We start from the raw sequence: 18989 nt of genomic DNA on the forward strand, positions 1-18989 counted from the left end.
TTAAAAGAAGAAGTCGAGAAGCTTAAGGAGAATGGATTCATCGAGGTAGCATTTTATCCATTGTGGGTTTCTAATCCCGTGTTAGTCCCCAAGCCGAATGGCAAATGGCGAACATGCGTGGATTTTGCAGACCTCAATAAAGCCTGCCCGAAAGATTGTTTCCCACTCCCTAGGATCGACCAACTAGTCGATGCCACTGCAGGGCATGAGATTCTCTCTTTCATGGATGCATACTCTGGGTATAATCAGATTAGTATGCATCCTCCTGATGAGGATCACACTAGCTTTCAGACTGACACATGACTTTACTGTTACAAAGTAAGGCCCTTCGGTCTGAAAAACGCTGGTGCGACTTACCAGCGGCTGGTCAACCACATGTTTAGGGAGCTGATCAACACAACCATGGAGGTCTATGTTGATGACATGCTGATTAAGTCGAAGAAGGCAGAAGGGTATGTCTAGGATTTACAAAAATGCTTCAATGTCCTAAACAAATATCAGATGAAGCTAAACCCCCTCAAATGCTCCTTTGGGGTAGGATCATGAAAGTTCTTGGGATTTATAGTAAACTCGAGAGGAATCGAAGCCAACCCTAAGAAGATCAAAGCCCTGGTCGATATGAAATCACCAGCAAAGATTAAGGATGTTTAAATTTTGACCGGAGGAATTTCTGCTCTCAGTAGATTTATTTCCAAATCAATGGACAAGTGCGTCCCATTTGAGGCAACAAGAAATTCGAATGGACGGAGGAGTGTGAGCAGGCTTTCCAAGCATTGAAGACTCACATGGCGCAACCACCCATTCTATCGAAGTCGGTTGATGAGGAAACTTTGTTTGTCTACTTGGCGATTACAAAATACACAGCTAGTGTCATCTTAGTAAGAGAAGAAGAAGGCATACAGAAGGCTGTTTATTATGTAAGAAAAAGGCTAATTTGAGCGGAACTGCGGTACCCACCTATTGAAAGGTTAGCCTATTGTTTAATTTTGGCCTCTAGGAAGCTGCGGCCTTACTTTCAAGCTCACCCAATCACGGTTTTAACCGACCAGACTCTACGGCAAGTTCTGCAAAAGCCAGAGGTCGCGGGCAGATTATTGAAGTGGGCGGTCGAACTTGGGCAGTTTGATATCTCTTACTTTCCATGAGCAACGATAAAAGGGCAAGCCTTGGCTGGCTTCATTGTAGAGTTCACTAAACTTCCAGATAGCGAGCAGACCGAAGAGCCTGAAGAGCCTGAGTCTCAAAACCAAACTCCCTCATGGAAGTTATTTACAGATGGCTCCTCTAATGAGCATCATGGAGGGGCAGGTGTGATTCTAATTACGCCTGAAGGGCATCGATTTCATTGCGCAATCAGGTTTGACTTCACTGCTTCTAACAACGAGACTGAGTATGAAGCGTTGCTCGCTGGCTTACGATTAGCCAGGGACATGAATATAAAGGTACTTGACATCTACAATGACTCTCAGTTGGTAGTAAATCAAGTCATGGGAGAATACCAGGCCCGAGGTTTAAAGATGGTTGCCTACTTAAACAAAACAAAGGATCTATTAGCGCAGTTTGACAAGTACACCCTTCAGCAAGTACCTCGCGACCAGAATTCAAACACTGATGCTTTGGCCAAGTTAGCAATTGTGAAGGATACTGATACTCTGAACATAGATCCAGTTGAATGGCTATCTGTGCCAAGCATCCAAGCAGAGGAGACCACTCTGGTGATCCAGGTGGCGGATACATGGATGACACCATAAATATAGTATCTAACGCAAGGCGTGTTACCAACGGACAGAAACAAAGCCAGGACCCTTTAGCGGCAGGCTGCTAGGTATATCCTGGTCGATGGAATCTTGTACCAAAGGGGATACTCAATGCCACTCCTTAGATGTATTTCGAAAGAGAAGGCCAAGGAATTGATGAAAGAGGTACACGAAGGCTTTTGTGGGGACCACGCTGGGGGGCAAAGCTTGTCAAAAAAGATCCTGAGGCAAGGGTATTTCTGGCCAACAATGAATGAAGACTCGATGGAATTTGTGCGGAGGTGCGACAAGTGCCAGAGGTTCTCCAAAATCTCACGAGCAGCCCCAAATGAGTTGAAACAGATGCAAAGTCCGTGGTCGTTTGGAGTTTGGGGTGTAGATTTAATCGGATCTCTACCCACAGGAAAGGGCGACATCAAGTATGTTGTGTTTGCCATCAATTACTTCACCAAATGGGCCAAAGCCGAGCCACTCGCAACCATAATGACCAAGAAGGTGTTGGATTTTATGGTCAAAAACATCGTTTGTCGCTATGAATTTCCAAGGAAAATCGTCTCAGATAACAGCACGCAGTTTGATAGTGATTTATTCACGGATTTTTGCGAAGAACATGGGATTATCAAGAGCTTTTCTTCGGTCGCTCATCCCCAAGAAAATGGATAAGTCGAAGTAGTCAATAAAACACTAAAGGATACTCTAAAGAAAAGACTGGAAGATGCTAAAGGGGCATGGCCGGAGCAATTGCCTGAAGTCCTTTGGTCGTACAGAACTTCTCACCAAACAGCAACAGGCCATACTCCATTTTCACTAGCTTATGGGTATGAGGCTATGTTGCCCGTTGAATTAAATCCATCGTCACATCGAAGAATCACGTACGATCAAGGCTCTAACAACCAACTATTGATGGAATCCCTGGACTTCATTGATGAGAAGCGTGAGCAAGCCCAACTCCGATTGGCCGCTTACCAGCAAAAAGTCGCCCGGTATTTCTATTCTAAAGTGCGTGAAAGAAAATTCAATGTTGGAGATCTAGTATTGCGAAGAGTTTTCTTAAACACCCGCGACCAGGCTGCTGGAGTACTCGGACCTAACTGGGAAGGACCATACCAGATTGAAGAAGTCCTCCATCAGGCACCTATATACTTGCTCGCTTAAATGGAGATCTTGTTCCTCGCTATTGGAATAGAGAACACCTGCGCAAGTACTATCAGTGAACAATTCTTCTTAAAGAATTGGCTTGTATTAATTTTACTTTTTACAAGTTATGAAAAAGGGTTGGTCATTTTATCTGACTAATCTCTTATAAGTGTAAGATCTCATTGATCACTCGCACAGACACGTTTTGTCCTTTTAATACGAGAAATATAAGGGACTGTGCACAGCCAGTCATTCTTGCCAATTATTGTATTTATTACAAGTATTTGCTCATTACGTGTGTTGTTTTGCTATATTATCGTTTTAATTCCTTTGCTTCGAGTAGTAATGTTCGAACAGGATTTGGTCAAGGAAAGTGACTAAGGACCTAAAGCTCCTCAATCACTTGGGGGGCATATAAGGCATCTAGTAAGCAAAGCATATCGAAAGGTATGTAGACACATGAGCAAAATAAGTGAAACCATGCTAGGGTACTTAGAGTATTTTTCATCAAAAATTTGTATTTTGTTAAATCAAACCAAAGTACTATGCTAAGTTCAGTGATGCGAACAGATGTTATAATAAAATGCAAATATTATAATATCTTAAGGAAACCTTTTACACCGCGAGCAGTTACTGCTCGGATGTAATTGTTTAATTAAAAGTAAAAGTTGCCCATGCAGCAACAAAATTTTATGACTAGAAAATTAAAGTGTCTTTACATCACGACCCATAGGTTGTGTAGTCAAAAGATTAAAAGATTAAAAGAAAAAAGGAAAAAAGACTACAAGGCTGGAGGGTCTTGAGGAGCGTCTTGGTCGATAGCAGCACCAACTTCATTTTCTACGCCATCTATCCCCGTTGACAGGGAAATCTCTGGGGAAGCAGGAACCTTAGCCCTCTCTTCTTCCTCCAGGCGAATGGCGCACTGATACATTAGAGTCAGTCTCAAGCGCTCTGACAGGTAGCTAAAGTTGGCCTTCTGGTTGTGCTTCTGAAACTCATAGAAGCAAAGATGGGTGGCTTCCTTGTACTTCTCCAAGTTCTTGGCTTCAGTTTCCTCAAGCTCCTTCACCTGTTTTTCCAGCTCCTCCATCTCCTGCCTGCTCGCAATCAAATCAAGCTCAAGCTGTTTGGATTGTTGGTGGTTGAGTTTGGCGCTTTCCCTGAACTTTTCTTTATCTTCTTTGGCTTTCTTCAGGGCATCCCGACTCTCCAACAGGTCCTCAGTCAATGTGGCTTTTTGCTCGAGCAGCTCCTCTTTCAGCTTGGTCAGCTCCATGTTTTGCTCGAAAAGCTCACCATTTTTCTTGGTTAGCTCATTGTTTTTCTCGAGCATGTCAGTATTTTTCCCTTCGAGCGCTTTCATAGCCTCAGCGAGCCTGGTGTCAAAGTTTCTGGTCGTGGACACGATTGCACCCGCACGGCGCCAGCCAGCAGTCATGGTCAGCAATCCCTGCAACCAGATGAAAAGAGTAAGGCAATGCCAGAAAATCAAAAACAAATTATTCAACAACAGAAAGAAACTTACGCTGACTATCTCATTCAGCCCTCGATTGAGTATTTGTTCAGTCTCCATAGAGATGGTGTCGTTAATGGCCTCTTGACTACGTTTGTGTTTGGAGAGCTTGTATATTCTCTCCTTGGCTGAGCTGACCACGGAGCTGGACAAGGAGCCTTCAGGCTGAGTGCGGTGTGTTCGGCCGGTAGGGTCCTGAGGAGTGGGGTGCTGATCGGCAGGTGTTGGAGGAGTGGAATGCTGGTCGACCGGAGGCGTTGAGGTCGGTTGCTCGAGTGGAGATGGAGGTGGTGTGTTATCCTTCAAAGGAACAGTAGCTGGAGAGTCCTCAGTTCGGGCCTTCTTTGAGGCGGTTTTACTCTTCTCTCCCCGAGTCCTCTTGCTGTCTTTCTTCCTGCCTGAGAAAGCAGCGGCAGCCTTGTAATGTTCAAACACGTCTTCAGATGACATAATTGCACAAAAAAGAACAATACGAGCAGTGATACAAGATATATAGATGGAACTAAAAATGAAAGTAAAGAGATTATAAGTAAAGTACCCATGCTACAGCTACTGGTCGCTACATTACTTACTGAACTATTTACTGCCTGGAAGAAATCTGAACTTAAGTTTGGAGTATACTTAAAGTTATCGTCCCTGTGAAATAAGTGACAGGGAATTGGCAAACTATCTAAGAATGAGAAAACAGTACCGTTCTCATCTGAAGACTCGTCGATGGGAGCGGAAGGTTCGGTGGCTTTCTTTTTTCCCTTTCCCAGTGAGGCAAGGGGAGCAGCAGCTCGCGGAATGCTAAAGGGTTCCCTGATTGTCACTCCAGTCGTCGTCCTCCTCCTTTGAGGTTGTGACACATCTGGGTACTTCTCGGGAATGTCATCGCCAGTGCACTTCCCGCTGCTGACTCCCTCACATCCTGGTGAGGTGCCAAAAGCCTGACCAGCCTAAGTTTAGCCTCTTTGACCAGATGCTTGACGCTCTTCTCCACGTCAGTCATACTGGCCAAGAGGGCTGATCGGATTTCCATGTTTGGTGTGGGAGCCGGTCGAAGCCATGGGCCTGAAAGGCACTAAAAATCTAAGGGAAATGCAGGAAGAATTAAAGAAAAATAAACGACTAGAGGTGTAAAAATATTACCTCCTTGAGTGAAGGCCAGGTTGTTGGCAACCATGTCTGTAGTCAGGAATGTAATGACCCACTAATCTAGACTAATTGGACCATTATTGAAACTATACATAAAACTTACATTTTTACAAAAATACCATAATTTATTGAGTAACTTGAAAAATAAGAGTCATTTACAAAGAAACAGAATACTAAGAAGGATTATGGGATCCCATTGTTTTTAAAACAAAACATGATTTAAAATAAAAAGACATTACATAATAATGCGGAAAATACACATAAAAACCATTAAGAAAACATAAAAGGAGACTATATCCTCGAATCGAATAACGCTCGGCCCCTTGACTCCATCCATCATCGATACACATCCTCCAACCGTCACGAATCTTACCGCCTCTAAGCTTATTTTCCTGCACATAAACAGAAAGGAGTGAGCCTAATGCCCAGCAAGGAAAACCTAACACATAGTCATATACATAATTTCATAAGAAAACATAAAGACATATCATAACACATAATTCACTTATTATAATGGCCATTATTACTTGGGGTCCCATAGACTAAACAAGCTTATGCCCATGAGATTAGTGGGGTCCTACCAGCTAAATAGGCTTATGCCCACAATCTTTTTGGGGTCTTGTTAGTCAAATAGGGCATAAGCCCAAGCCTACAACATACACATCAATAACATATTCATAACAAAACATAACACATTAATAACATAGATAACACAAGCACATAACATATTAATTCTAGCCTATTTTCCTTACCAAAGTTACCGGGATTATGGACTGAGTTGGGACTTTTGGAACACTCCTAAAACCATAAGAAAGAGTGAGTCTAAGAAAGGAGATGAAATGAAAGAGATGGAAAGACTAAACCAAAAAAAAAAACATACTTACCGACTTATATGCTTAAGAGCTTGGATTCCCTAACCAAAATAAGAATAAGGTTAGGGGACTGAGTAGAAGGTTTTGAGAAAGGAAAATAACATAAAATACAGAAAGGAACTAGAGTTTTGGGTTTACCTCAAAGATTGCAAGATCAATCTAACATTCACCGAAATACTATAGAACTCACTTTCCAAAGTGTTTGATAAGCTTATGATGTTTAAGCTTATAGTTTTTCCCCCAAACCAAGTGTTTACACTCTCACACTCACTTAACACTAGCAGCTTCTGAACTTAGAGCAAATGGTGAATTATGGCTGGGTACTAGGTCCTATTTATAGAGTTTGGGAATGAATATATCTTGATTTTACTTGAATAAAAATAATGGCTTTTTAGGTGAAAATCATTTGAATAATCGTTCAGCAGAGGCTGAAGACTCGTTCAGAAGATGCTGGACTGTTGAAGGAGTTTGAATGGCTGAAAGGAAAAGAATTCAAAAGTATTTGAAAACATGCTGGTGGAGGCGATATATCGCCTGGACCTTTGTTCCCGAGGCGACCGTGCATCGATTCGTGTTTTCCGTATCTACGTGCTGCGATATATCGCCCCCTATAGCTGCGATATATCGGCATACGCTGAATATTTAAACACAAATTTACACATTTTTAGCTAAGTTTGAATGGAGTAAACATCCTTGACTAAGCCCCCAACGTACTCAAAGCTGCTGACTGACCCTATAACATTCAAATTTTACCCTTATTTAATTTAATCCTCAAAAATACTTAATCCTTAATTACCATTCATAACATGTGCTTAAAATCCTATTGGTTGATGTCTAAACCTTATAATATAATAATATAATCCTTAATATCAGTCACATTAATCAAACCTTAGGTTATACTTAATATTCTTAAACTATAGGTTAAACTTAGAAAATCTATAAGTACTACTATGAGTGTCCAAATAATTCCCGGTCTGAACCAAAAATCCATAGTAACAAAGATAACACTAAACATACTATAATACTACTAAACAATTAGCTAAGTAAAGTTCTTGGACTCTACAAGGAAGTACTCAAGGTGGTACCTCCCCACATTGGAAATAAAGGTTGTGTCACTCAGGAAAGTATGGGACGTTTCCTGGTGACAGAAGTGGAAGAACCCCATGTTTTCTTGGTTGGGGTTGGATTTTAGGTCGATTAGATAGTTGACCTCGTGTGGTGTGGGGACAGGCCATTTCTTATGGCTATAAAGGATATAGAGTGCTGAAAGCATTCTATATCCGTTGGGAGTTATTTGAAAAGGAGCGACCTCGAAATAGTTAGCCACTCCTTGGAAGAAAGGATGGAGAGGCAGGATCGCTCCTGCCTTGATGTGGTACCTCGACCAGGCGCTGAAGGCGCCTTCAGGCAAATTCATCCATTGGTCTCTGGTGGGTTGGACTAGGATTACCCCAGGAAGTCCGTATTTTTTAATATAATTCACAATCATCCTAACTGTTACTCGGCTAGGAGGGGTGACATACCATTCAACATCTGGTTGAATGGTGTTTCGAAGTTGAGCGTGAGTTTGGATGCTAGGGTCGGGGACATTTCTTTCTCGACCACTAGTCGAGGGAATTTCAGCTCGAGGAGCAGGCTGATTTGAAGGATTGGAAGGTTTCTTTTTCTGGGCTTTAGATTTTACTCGACCCATATTTTGGAGGAGGGTCGATGGAGTGTTTGAGGTGGCGCGAGAAAATGGAATTTCAGGTATCAGCAATGACGGTTGCTCCTCGTCCTCGAGCAATTGGGCTTGCATGAAAAGCTGCGAACAGAAAAAGGGGGAGATGAGAACTTAAAGCCTAAAAGCTTGTGTTGAGAGTTAGAATAATGTTGCTCGCATATAAAAGTTAAACTTTTATATGGCCAACAACATTCTAGAAAAAACACTAAGTCTCATACGAGCATTTTGAGAAACAAATTAAAAAGCAGAAGTAAAAAGTTTTTCAGAGAAAACTTTTTCAACTCTGAGAGGGCGGGAAAAACCTAGTTTTTCAACTAGCTTAAAAATCGAATTTTTACTTCAATTTTACACCTTAAATCTACAGTCTCGACTACCAAATTGACTCCTAACTCCTATAAAACATTATTTCACTACCCTATCAAGCATCGATCAATATGCCCATTTACCCCAAAACAGTCTCAGCCAAGAACATTCAAAAATTCAGAGATAAAAACAGGTATAAGACAGTTTTGCATGGCATCTCAATCGATAGAAGGATTCTGGAAACTTACTTGGATGAAAGTTAGAATATGAGCACGAATGTTTCGAGTGTCTGAGCGAAAATTCCTTATATCAGCAGTGAACACTTCAAGGTTTTCTGAGTTTCCTGAGCTCTGAAGGTTGAGGTTCTTTAAGGTTCTTGAAGAATAGAAGGTGAGTGAAAGGTAAAAAGTACAAATGTGATCTGGGGATATTATTTATAGTGATCGTAGTGTTGTAAAAGAGGTAATCATGGAATTACTTTTTTCAAAGTATGGGGAACTGCAATAGCCGTCAGACAATTTTTTGGGAAACCGAAAAGACTTGATTAGACATGATTGATCACTTTTTTCAAGAAAGTATGGGCGGCTCTGAAAGATTTGATGGGGTAAGTGAAGAGTCAATTTCCTAAGTTTACTTTATGCTGATCGCAGTAAAGTAAACTTGGGGGGAAAATGTTTACCCAACAACGGATGCTTATGACGTGGCAGGTATTTCTCACACGTACATGACACGTGCCAGAGTCGAAATAAGGTAGTGCTATTCGATTATCGACTAGCTATGCGTTGCTTCATCAAGCCTGACTATTAGATACGACCAAGCTGGTCGTATGATTTGGGTTATTTCGTTTTAAGATTTTGATCTTGTAATAAATACGTGGATTAATTCATTTTTATTGCCTTGATACATGGATATTAAGGAGAGTTAAGGCCCAATGGCCCATGTAACCCCCCTGAGCCTATAAATATGCATGAAATAGCTCAAGGAGGGGACTTTTGATCTTTGAAGCTTTTTTCTAAATATTGAAAGAAAGACCATATAGTGCAATTATCTATCGTCTTGTTGTAATTCTCCCAAGGTTTGTGAAACTCAAGAACCCTAGTTTTTTTATCACGACATTGGGATTCAATATTAATAATAGCACTAAGTGGACGTAGCTCATTACCATTCATTGAGTCGAACCACTATAAATCGTTTGTGTTTCATCTTTACCATTAGATTAAACTCTTAATTGTCATCTCATTTCTTGTTGTATTTTTGACTCTGTGTCGTTGGCCAAATCGAGGGTCAACAATACTATTTTCTCGTACCTAGGTTTACCTATAGGTTTGAGATTCAATTCACCAATACACAAAAGAATAATATTGTAATGCCCCAAATTTGCTAATTGGGTTTAGGACCTTGATTAGGAGGGCGGGAGGGCCATAATTGATTTATTATGCTATTTAATGATAATATGCATGTTTAGGTGTATTAAATATGCATGTGAACCCATTTCTGATTAAATGGGTGATTTTCATATTTTGGCCATTTCTGGCATATTTGACATATATGTGATATGTGTGTGGTGCTTTATTATTATTTGGTTATGCTAGGGTTACTCAGCACGAGACGATCCTAGGAGGTAAGCTAGTGGAATAGTCACAACGGGATTTATTCTTGACTCGGAGTGAGTCAAGGGGTATTTAGCATTACCGGGTTATTGGGTAATGGGAATAAGTATTTGATGATAAATTGGGAGTTAGTAAGATCAGGGGGAAATTCTTAAGGTTTTGACTATTTTGCCGTTTTTGGGACCCCGAGCATTAGGATTTGTTTGAGGCTACTTAAGTTTGAAGTAACCTGTTAAGAAATAAAAAGAACGTTCAGTAAGTTCTCTCTCCCTCAAAGTTCCATTTTTGTCTCCTGATCGCATTTTTGAAGGAAACTTGAGTTCTAGGACTCGGATTCAAGCGAGGATCAAGGCATTGCGAATCTAGGGAAGATTAGAAGCTTATTAACTGGAGGATTTAGTTGGGAAACAACTCAATCGGAGGTAATTCAAGTTTTAAGTTCTAAGTTTTTAAAGATTTTAAGCTTGAATTGGATTCCGTATTTTGATGAGTTTTTGGATGATTTGAGACTTGGGCTTTGTTAGATTTGGATCATGGGGATGTTTGGGAACTTTGATTTTTATATTTGAAGATGTTTGGATAGGTTTTTGGAATGTTTTTAAAAGGAGAAATCGTGGATTTGGCTGGGTTTCAAGGTGGGGTTGCGGCCCTGTTCTTGGGTGCCGCGGCCCGAGCTTGTTGTAGGTGGGCGGTGGAGCTGAAGGGCCTGGGGGCCACAGCGCTTGGAAAGGAGGGCCGCGACGCTTGGTGCAGGTGCCTGAGGCTGAAGCCTCTGTTATTGCTGGGTGCCGCGGCTCAGAGAGATGGGGCCGCGACACTTTAGGGCATTTAAGGCTAAAGTGATGTTTTGATCATGGGAACTCAAACCTTAGGTCTCGGGATCGTTCCTACTACCCTGTTTAGTGGGATTCGACGTCCCGGAGGCTAGGTCTTGGTTCCGAGATTGGGTTTTAGAACATGAACTCATTGGATCACCATTTATTGTTGTGACTAGGTTATCAGTAGAGGCTTGGAATCAGGATCGTGCTTGTGGCTCGTTTATTAGTAACATGTGCTTAGACCAAAGGTAAGAAAACTGCACCCCGTATATGACATGAATGGTTATTATTGAGGCATGTTGAGTGCTTAAATGTGATGCACGAGAAACATGTGGTTAGGGCATGCCATGAATGTTGAATATGAGATTGATTAAAGCTTGAGTCTCTGTGTTTATGCATGATCCTAATTATGCTAGCAATTGTTAAGTAAGCATGATGAATGCCCTGTATTTGGATATTTGACATATGATATATTCCTGGTAGCGTTGCTTACTTGTGTGTGGCACTGACTTACTAGTTAGAATCGGCAATGGTGTCAGATTCGTCTGTGAAGCTGTGACTTGAGTCAGGTTCAACAACGGTACTGAGCACTAGTCCTGTGTTACTGACTTAAGAGTCAGGAGCGGCATAAACATCATGAACGTAGAGCCGATAAAAGATTAGATCTAATTGACTTCTGCATTGAATGACTCATTATGAGCATTAATGCCGGACCGACCCTAAGTTTGATGAAAACTAAAAGTGCTTGTCCAGTCTATGACTAGTTACTCAGAGCCAGGGCCAGAAGGCCTAGGTGACCGTGTAGTCTCATGGATGAGGGTGCAGATCCCATGTTAGTGACTTGTTTATCAGTCACTTATTCTGTTTAAGCTAGTGACGTGATCACTTATTTGTAAAGGGAACAGAACCCACCTTAGTGACTTTTACAACTGTCACTCTTCTATTTAGGGCTATAAGCCCATCATGGTTATTAGAACCACCAGTGTTAAATCACTTATCTGATTATGATTGACTTGATAGTCATCCACCACTACAAGAAAAAACAGTATTCATATCACTTAAAAACTGTTAACCGAGAGTATTGATAACGCTTCTGAAAACGCTAACATAGCCCCTATTATTAAAAGTCTTGTCTTTTCTATAAAAATATTTGGATGTTATGTTAAATGTTATCTTAAACTATTCAATAACACATTTTTAGTTGCTATAATATTCAAATAATAACATTTAGTTAGAGTATTTGGTTTTAAATTTGAAGTTTAATCTTATACTTTATGCATAACACTTTCCAACTGTTATGAAAATTGTTATATTTGATCATTTTATAACGATTTTAGTTCATTCTATTATATAAATCATAACTTTTTGTCCCAATTATAATATATTATACAAAACAACCATAATTATTGTAAATTCTCCCAGTAATAACATTTTGTTATTTTGTAGTATGCATTTTTAATTGTTGTAAAAAAAATTATTATTGTATTTTGATTAAACAAATCAAGATTGATCACAAGTGTAATATTAAATAGATCAAAAAATCTAAAATATTCAATATATATGATAAACCATGAGTATTTTTACATTTAAAGACGAACTACTTCAAACCATGACACTGTTCACTTCAAAAATTCTTAGTTCTAACTTGAGTTTGAAAGCATACATAATAAAATTCTAGTCTTGCGCATCTTTTGCTTCAAAAGTAAAAAACAGAAACATAACAAGATACACAAAAGGTAAACCATGAAGCTTGCTCCACCCTCAAATTCATCATCCATTCCATTGTGCACTTGTCTTTGTTGTGAGGGGTATTTGCTTAGCTACACAAAAGTTTAAATAATTAATGCTTAAACTTAGAGTTAATAGTAAACTAAAAGAGTACAAAAAGAAAGAAAGTTAATAACCTCATTACGACTTTATAAGCTTGCCATGCAATTACACTAACTACAACACATAGGCATGAAATGAAAGATTGAAGATTTGTGCTTGGTAAAATACTCATTAGAAAAGTTAGCTCAAACACTTTATGATTATGAAATGAAAATGCAAATGATACACCAACCAAACATATAAATATATATATACAATACAACAACTAATTTATAAAGAAAACCCAATAGCATAGACACAAGAACTAGAATTAGATCAAATATAAAGTTCCAAATAACAAGAGCAATGAATTTGCCATTTTTATTGTAGAATTCACTACTGGACAATTAAAGGTTTCTCAAAATCCTGCAGACCTAGCTTCCATAATCTAATCAACTAAATTAAAATGTCACAATAGATTCCATTCCAATGTAAATTCAAATAAACCAAACATGCCGATTGTAGGAATCAAAATTTCATTGGAATGGGCTGCTAAAGTTCTTTGTGGTAAAGAAGTCGAAACCATAAACCATGTGTTACTCTTTTGCAATTTTGCAAGATGCCTTTGGGTCTCTAACCACTAGAACATTGTGCCAAGAACTTAAACAACTCTGAATTGCATTAAATGGCTGGACTTTATTTGGGGATTGTACAGGGTTAATTAAACAAAGAGAACAAGCACTTAATTAAACTTTAAAGCATGATTTTTAAACAATTTCATGAACAAATTAGATATAGGTCAAAATTCATAAACTAATTTGTAGACATATCAGAGAGCTCTTTTAGGAAAAAAAATAAATACCTCCCCAACATCCATTGCTTCATCTGTTAATGCAACCACTGTAAAGACAACTCCTAACAAACCCTCAACAACCAGAGTTATAGCATGAGCTTCACTAGCAACTAAGACTGCAGTGTTGGACGCATCATTATCAAGGCTCCACTCAATTCCTGCAAAGGGCACGTGGTCATTGTTTTTTAAAAATTAAGAATACAATAGATGATTCCCTTATAATTCTAGGAGTACATCTTAAATTAGTTACAAACACAATTACGACAATTACTTACATCACCCTAACTTGACCCAATATAAAATATATGTGCCAAAAGAAATTCTACATCCAACTGACTTTGCAATGTTCCTATTTGGAGCTGGACTCATAAGAGTAGACTTAGTAAGTAAAAGATTTCATAAATTTCTAGCCGTAAAATATGATGACAGGTATTATCATGCTCCATTCAACTAAACATTTTACAGTCTGGCTCATTTTCCTAATGCTTTCTCCATGACCATACCAAAATTCAAGATGTAACTAAGTCATCTTTACACAAATCATTATAACTGGAAATTGATTTTGTTGACATCCAATTCTATTATACATTCCCTTTGACTGGTTCACCCCCCAAAACAATTGGGACTTTATCATACACCATAAGATGGTTGTATAATTTTCATACATCAAATAGCTAGCATGGTTTTCTAAGATGTTCTTAACAGAAGCAACATGAGCACTCTGTTCTTTGAATGAGGTGTTGCTCCAAAGAAAAGTTTCAATATTAATATCATTTATTAAAAATGCTGCCAGATCTGAGACAGCAAAAATTAAGGGAAATCTACATCAACCTTTTATCCAAGGATTGCTTCCTGTAATTGGAAAGAAATAAGAAATAACCCAAGAACCTTGGAGATAGACTGTCGGAATCTGTTGACGCAGGTTCTAACTCCCTTCCTGATCTCAGCAAAAACCTTACCTAGGAACCAAAAAAGGAACAATCTTCCTGTTAAATTATTCTTGTATCTAAAAGAACCTTGTTTGTGTTTATAACAGCTAATATTTGCTTTAAAAAAAATACCAGCCCTCCTGCAAGTTCATATAAAGATTCATCGAGTGTTGCCTGCATCATGTGACCAATTCTTATTAGAGCCATCATTCAAAGAAAACAATATCCAAAAACAAATAGACTATTTTTAAAATGAAACCTATGCAAGTACCTGCAATAAGCGTAAAGTGCAGTACTGGCTGACTGCAGGATCTTCAAGTTTAGCAATCACCTAAGATATCCAAAAACAAAATATATTCACCAACTTGCATAATCCTCCCCAATCAGCTATTTTATGCTGCATTTGTAGCTGGAACTTTTTCATATCCAAAAGTAAAGTTTTTATAAAAATTTAATGATGCGAAAAGTGGATGTGATTATAAACCTTGTTAAAATAGCCAAAATAGAAAACTTTTCAGAAATTATGCTTCTCATTTATGCAATGATTATAGAACATTATGTACAATTTAGATTTTTATACTTTGGTCAACAAAAATTCACTCAACTAACAAATAAAATATAAAACTTCTATGGAACTAAGCAGATTTTGTTTACGGAGAATTAGAATTACATACCAATGGCCTAGCCACAAGATAAATTACAAAACTAGAAATAAATTAAATATAATTAACTACACTTCCAGTTTAGTCTAGTGCGGAAGACATCAGAAGTTACCAAACGGCTTCACTTCTCTAACAGAAGTTATAGCTAATTTTGAGAAAAAAATTATTCTTACCAGTATGTAGCAAGCTACAGTCTGGTACCATCTACGTTGGAAGCATTCCTCAAATAACCTGAAAAGTAGAATTACAAAAATTAATGTTTTACAACAAGAAAAATACAGCAATAAGATACCAACAAAGCATTCAACAATAAATTGGACCTCAAGTTTTTGGAGGATATTATGTTATCAATACTATGATCGACTACATTTTGCAAAAGTTTGTTCTCTGTCACTTCCAGACAATGCTGATATAATTATTTTATACAATGGATTAAATGTGTACTAATTCCGACTCACAATATGATAGCTACCCTTTTAATTTCCTTATAATTAATTTATTACTTATAAAGAAAACAATGTTAAAAATTGTAGAATAATAAAAGCACATGACTTGAGATCAATCTTCAAATCCAGCATTCGTACCCCATTTCTCACAAATAACATACTTTTTCTTTTTTACTTTTGTGTAATTTAATAGAAGCATAAGTTCTGAGAACATATTTAATTACTATTCAAATATGCCTTTAAGCCATAAAAACACACACAGCAGTACATATAAAGAGAAATTAAAGAAATACTCAGTTGATCTTCTGGCAACCGAGAACAAATCTGTCCAATGTCTGCCATCAGTTTTTCGGGCAACACTCACTACTACGTCAAGATACTTCGGAAAATTTCTGATTAATTCACATGTCTTATCTAGAAGAGAGAAAGTTTTGGAATTAGGAACGACTATCTGATTCTTGTTCACACTTTGCCTGCACGTAAATTACACATGAACAAATACATGAAATTCTAGTGTGATCACACATAGGTAGCATGAACAGTCTTGACAAGTAAATAATTAACGAAGGGAACCAGGAAGTAAATTCCAGATTTCATTCCACAAAAATACCTAGTTAACAAACTAGACATGTTTTGCAGCAAAATTAATTTTCATCAAATATTAATTGATTCTCATACATTTTAACTATTTTTACTAACTGCGGAAATATCACATGCGCATCTGACAATACCTTAAAACCTACTCCTTGGATCACTTCATACCTTAACTGGGTTAAAAGAGGCCTAACAAATAGAAGAGGTTCTAGACTTCAACTATGAAACATGACATAGCAGTACTGACAAAGATAGAGAACTGGGGTAACCAAGTTAACAAAAAGACCCAGTAATGTTTTGCTTAACAGAGTTAGTAAAGCAGAACAATACAATTTTCATTTACCAAACAATGTTTATGAATTTCTCATAATTAACTATAGAGAAAAAGAAACTACTTAAATTATAAATGACTTGCAAGATGAGATGAGATGAGATGAAAAGAGACAAACTGGCTCATGCAGCACATTAGCAGTTTCAGTCCTGGAAGTCCATTCCTCCAAATCAGGCTCTCTAGCTATGCTGCAAGTTATTCAACATATTTTTGTGTGAGGTAGATTTTAACTACTATAAAATGAACCAAAAATATGACCTACTCCTATATGCTAAGATTCAAACTTATCCAACAAACCTTTGAAGGTTAAGAGCTTGGAAGATGGCTTCATGAACCTTCTGATCCTAATAGATGAGTAGAAGAAAATAAATCATCATTTGTAACACATTAGAAAGAAGGTTCTATGTGTCTGATAGTCATGAAGAAGGGATCAGACAAAATCTGATTGTCAGAGTAGCTAGTAGTACACATAATTATATTTTATTGTGTCAGAGATTAGACAAAATTAGATTGATTGCTAGCTGAGATGAGCCCATATTGGACTCAAATTGAAGTCTATGGTTTCAAATTTTTCATATTAAAGCTAAAGTACCAAGAGAAAGTTAAGCCCTTGAGTTCAAATTTTGTGTACTATTTAACTGTACAAGAATATTGTAAGCCAATCAAAGCTGAAGTACCAACTAAAATTCCCCAAAAGACTAAATCATGACCATGAGAAAGAAAATCTACACCATCTTACAAAGAAGACAGAACATCAAAAGTAAATTTTATCATGAAGTTTAAACAACATGAAAATTGCCCAAAATAACACAATAACATGTCCCAATGCTAGCTACTAAGACCATGTTCTTAAGAAAACATAAGTGATTTGCAAGTAAAAGACAATAAACAATATAATCAGAGATAATTGGCTAGATACCAAAATGCATGAAGCCCTTACCTTCACAGGTTTTGATGATGAGTGACCAGAATCCTCAGTGCCACTGCTTTCATTTTCCAAACTCGACCTCACACGGAGCCCGACTGGCTTCGAGTTTACTACCAAATTTAGCAATGAAATTAAGGGTTTAAGTTATTTCTCATACTAAAACATCTTACAGAAATGAAATCAAGTATTGTTTACAATCCATGGAATGTGAGTGGAACATTTAGTGACATAACTAAACCAATCTAGGTTGCTAATGAATTAAACTCGTCACATTATATGACAGTTTTAAATCTTTACTTTCTAGACATATTTAAATTAAAGTAATTAACAAATACAAACTAAGCACCAAGTAGTGTACACTTTTGGGTTGAGTCTCATTTAAACGAAACAAATAAAACCCAATTTCATATTAGTTATAAATTATCTCATAAAAAACACCAAACGTGACAAAGTAGATGATTTCCCAGAAATTTTTTCTTGTTCCAACAAGGAATAATAAGAAAAACCAGAATCACCCATAAATGGTAACAACCAAGACTTCAAGTAAGCAGTATCCTTATTATACAAGAATTATGTGCAAGAAATGGCTGATAATTAAAAATTCTCAACTAGTTCATCTTAAGGGTACTAGTAGTGTCATATATATACGTATATATATTATATATACAGAGAGAGAGAGAGAGAGAGATTTACTTACAGTGGGAAAGGGAGGGTTTTGAGAGGCGTTGTGGGATAGCTGTGAGGTGAGAATGAGAAGGAGAAGTCATGGTCTTTTTCTGCCTTTCTGCCTTAATGATTTACAACACATCAGAGAAGAAAAATCAGAAAAAAAAACACCCACGAATGGTGACAGCTTGGACAATGGATGGCAGTATTCTGGGTATGAGGAATTTGGGTTCATGAACGGTGATGAAGGTGTTTGGATTCAAGCTCAGAGATGGAGCCATCTGGGTTCAAGCTCACAGAACACGATTTGGGTTTCAAGAACAAAGATGAATGATGTTTGGGCTCAGCTATTCAGACAGAACAAGATGAAGGGGAATGGGTTGGAATCTAAAAGATGAAGGGTCTCGGCCTAAGGGAGAGAGGGAAGATATTGAGAGAGATTAGGGATTCAAACTGTGAGAATGAGAGAATAGAGAAAACCCTTCTTCATTTTTTGTTTTGCTTTTTTATTTGTTAAGTAAAATTTCATTTGGTGCCTGTTACTTTTCATTTGGCGCCTTTATCTTCCGTGTCCGTGTATTTTCATTTCCATGTATTAATAACACTTCTAAAATTATGTAAGATTTTGCCATAATATTTGGTCAAAAATGTTGTAGTACTCAGGAGGGCGGGATTTCTTATCCTAGATACCCCATCATTATTTGAACTTATTTGCATGTGTGATTAAGGCTATTATTGCTAGGCATGCACTTTATGGTTTGCTGACATGTTATTACTGATCATGAGCATATTGAGTTTTCTTGCTGGGCTTCGGCTCACGGGTACGATGTGGTGCAGGTAAAGGCAAAAGAAAGCTGGACCATCCTTGAGTTTCAGAGTTTAGGTGATGATGTGTACA

At 37.9% G+C, this 18989-nt stretch overlaps 1 protein-coding gene and 1 long non-coding RNA gene across 2 annotated transcripts; both read right to left on the reverse strand.

Moving 5' to 3' along the window:
• Window positions 1-3839: 3839 nt before the first annotated feature.
• LOC133779905 (uncharacterized) lies at window positions 3840-4860 on the reverse strand. The gene is made up of 3 exons (XM_062219802.1): window positions 4423-4860; window positions 3995-4347; window positions 3840-3885 (listed from the first exon to the last, which is right to left on the reverse strand). Exons 1-3 carry the CDS (start codon window positions 4858-4860, stop codon window positions 3840-3842), a joined length of 837 nt encoding a protein of 278 aa, XP_062075786.1.
• Window positions 4861-17501: 12641 nt separating this feature from the next.
• LOC133833942 (uncharacterized) lies at window positions 17502-18212 on the reverse strand. The gene is made up of 2 exons (XR_009893223.1): window positions 18123-18212; window positions 17502-17535 (listed from the first exon to the last, which is right to left on the reverse strand). It is a non-coding gene; the product is annotated as an uncharacterized LOC133833942 (long non-coding RNA).
• Window positions 18213-18989: the final 777 nt, after the last annotated feature.

This window comes from Humulus lupulus, chromosome 5 (assembly GCF_963169125.1).
Source record: "Humulus lupulus chromosome 5, drHumLupu1.1, whole genome shotgun sequence".
Taxonomy (NCBI): Eukaryota; Viridiplantae; Streptophyta; class Magnoliopsida; order Rosales; family Cannabaceae; genus Humulus; species Humulus lupulus.

Coding starts and splice junctions, on each gene's coding strand:
- LOC133779905 (XM_062219802.1), bottom strand. CDS start 4,860: ATGTCATCTGAAGACGTGTTTGAACATTACAAGGCTGCCGCTGCTTTC. Junction 4,348..4,422: donor GGCTGAATGAGATAGTCAGC/GTAAGTTTCTTT, acceptor ATCTGGTTGCAG/GGATTGCTGACCATGACTGC. Junction 3,886..3,994: donor CTTGATTTGATTGCGAGCAG/GCAGGAGATGGA, acceptor TATGAGTTTCAG/AAGCACAACCAGAAGGCCAA.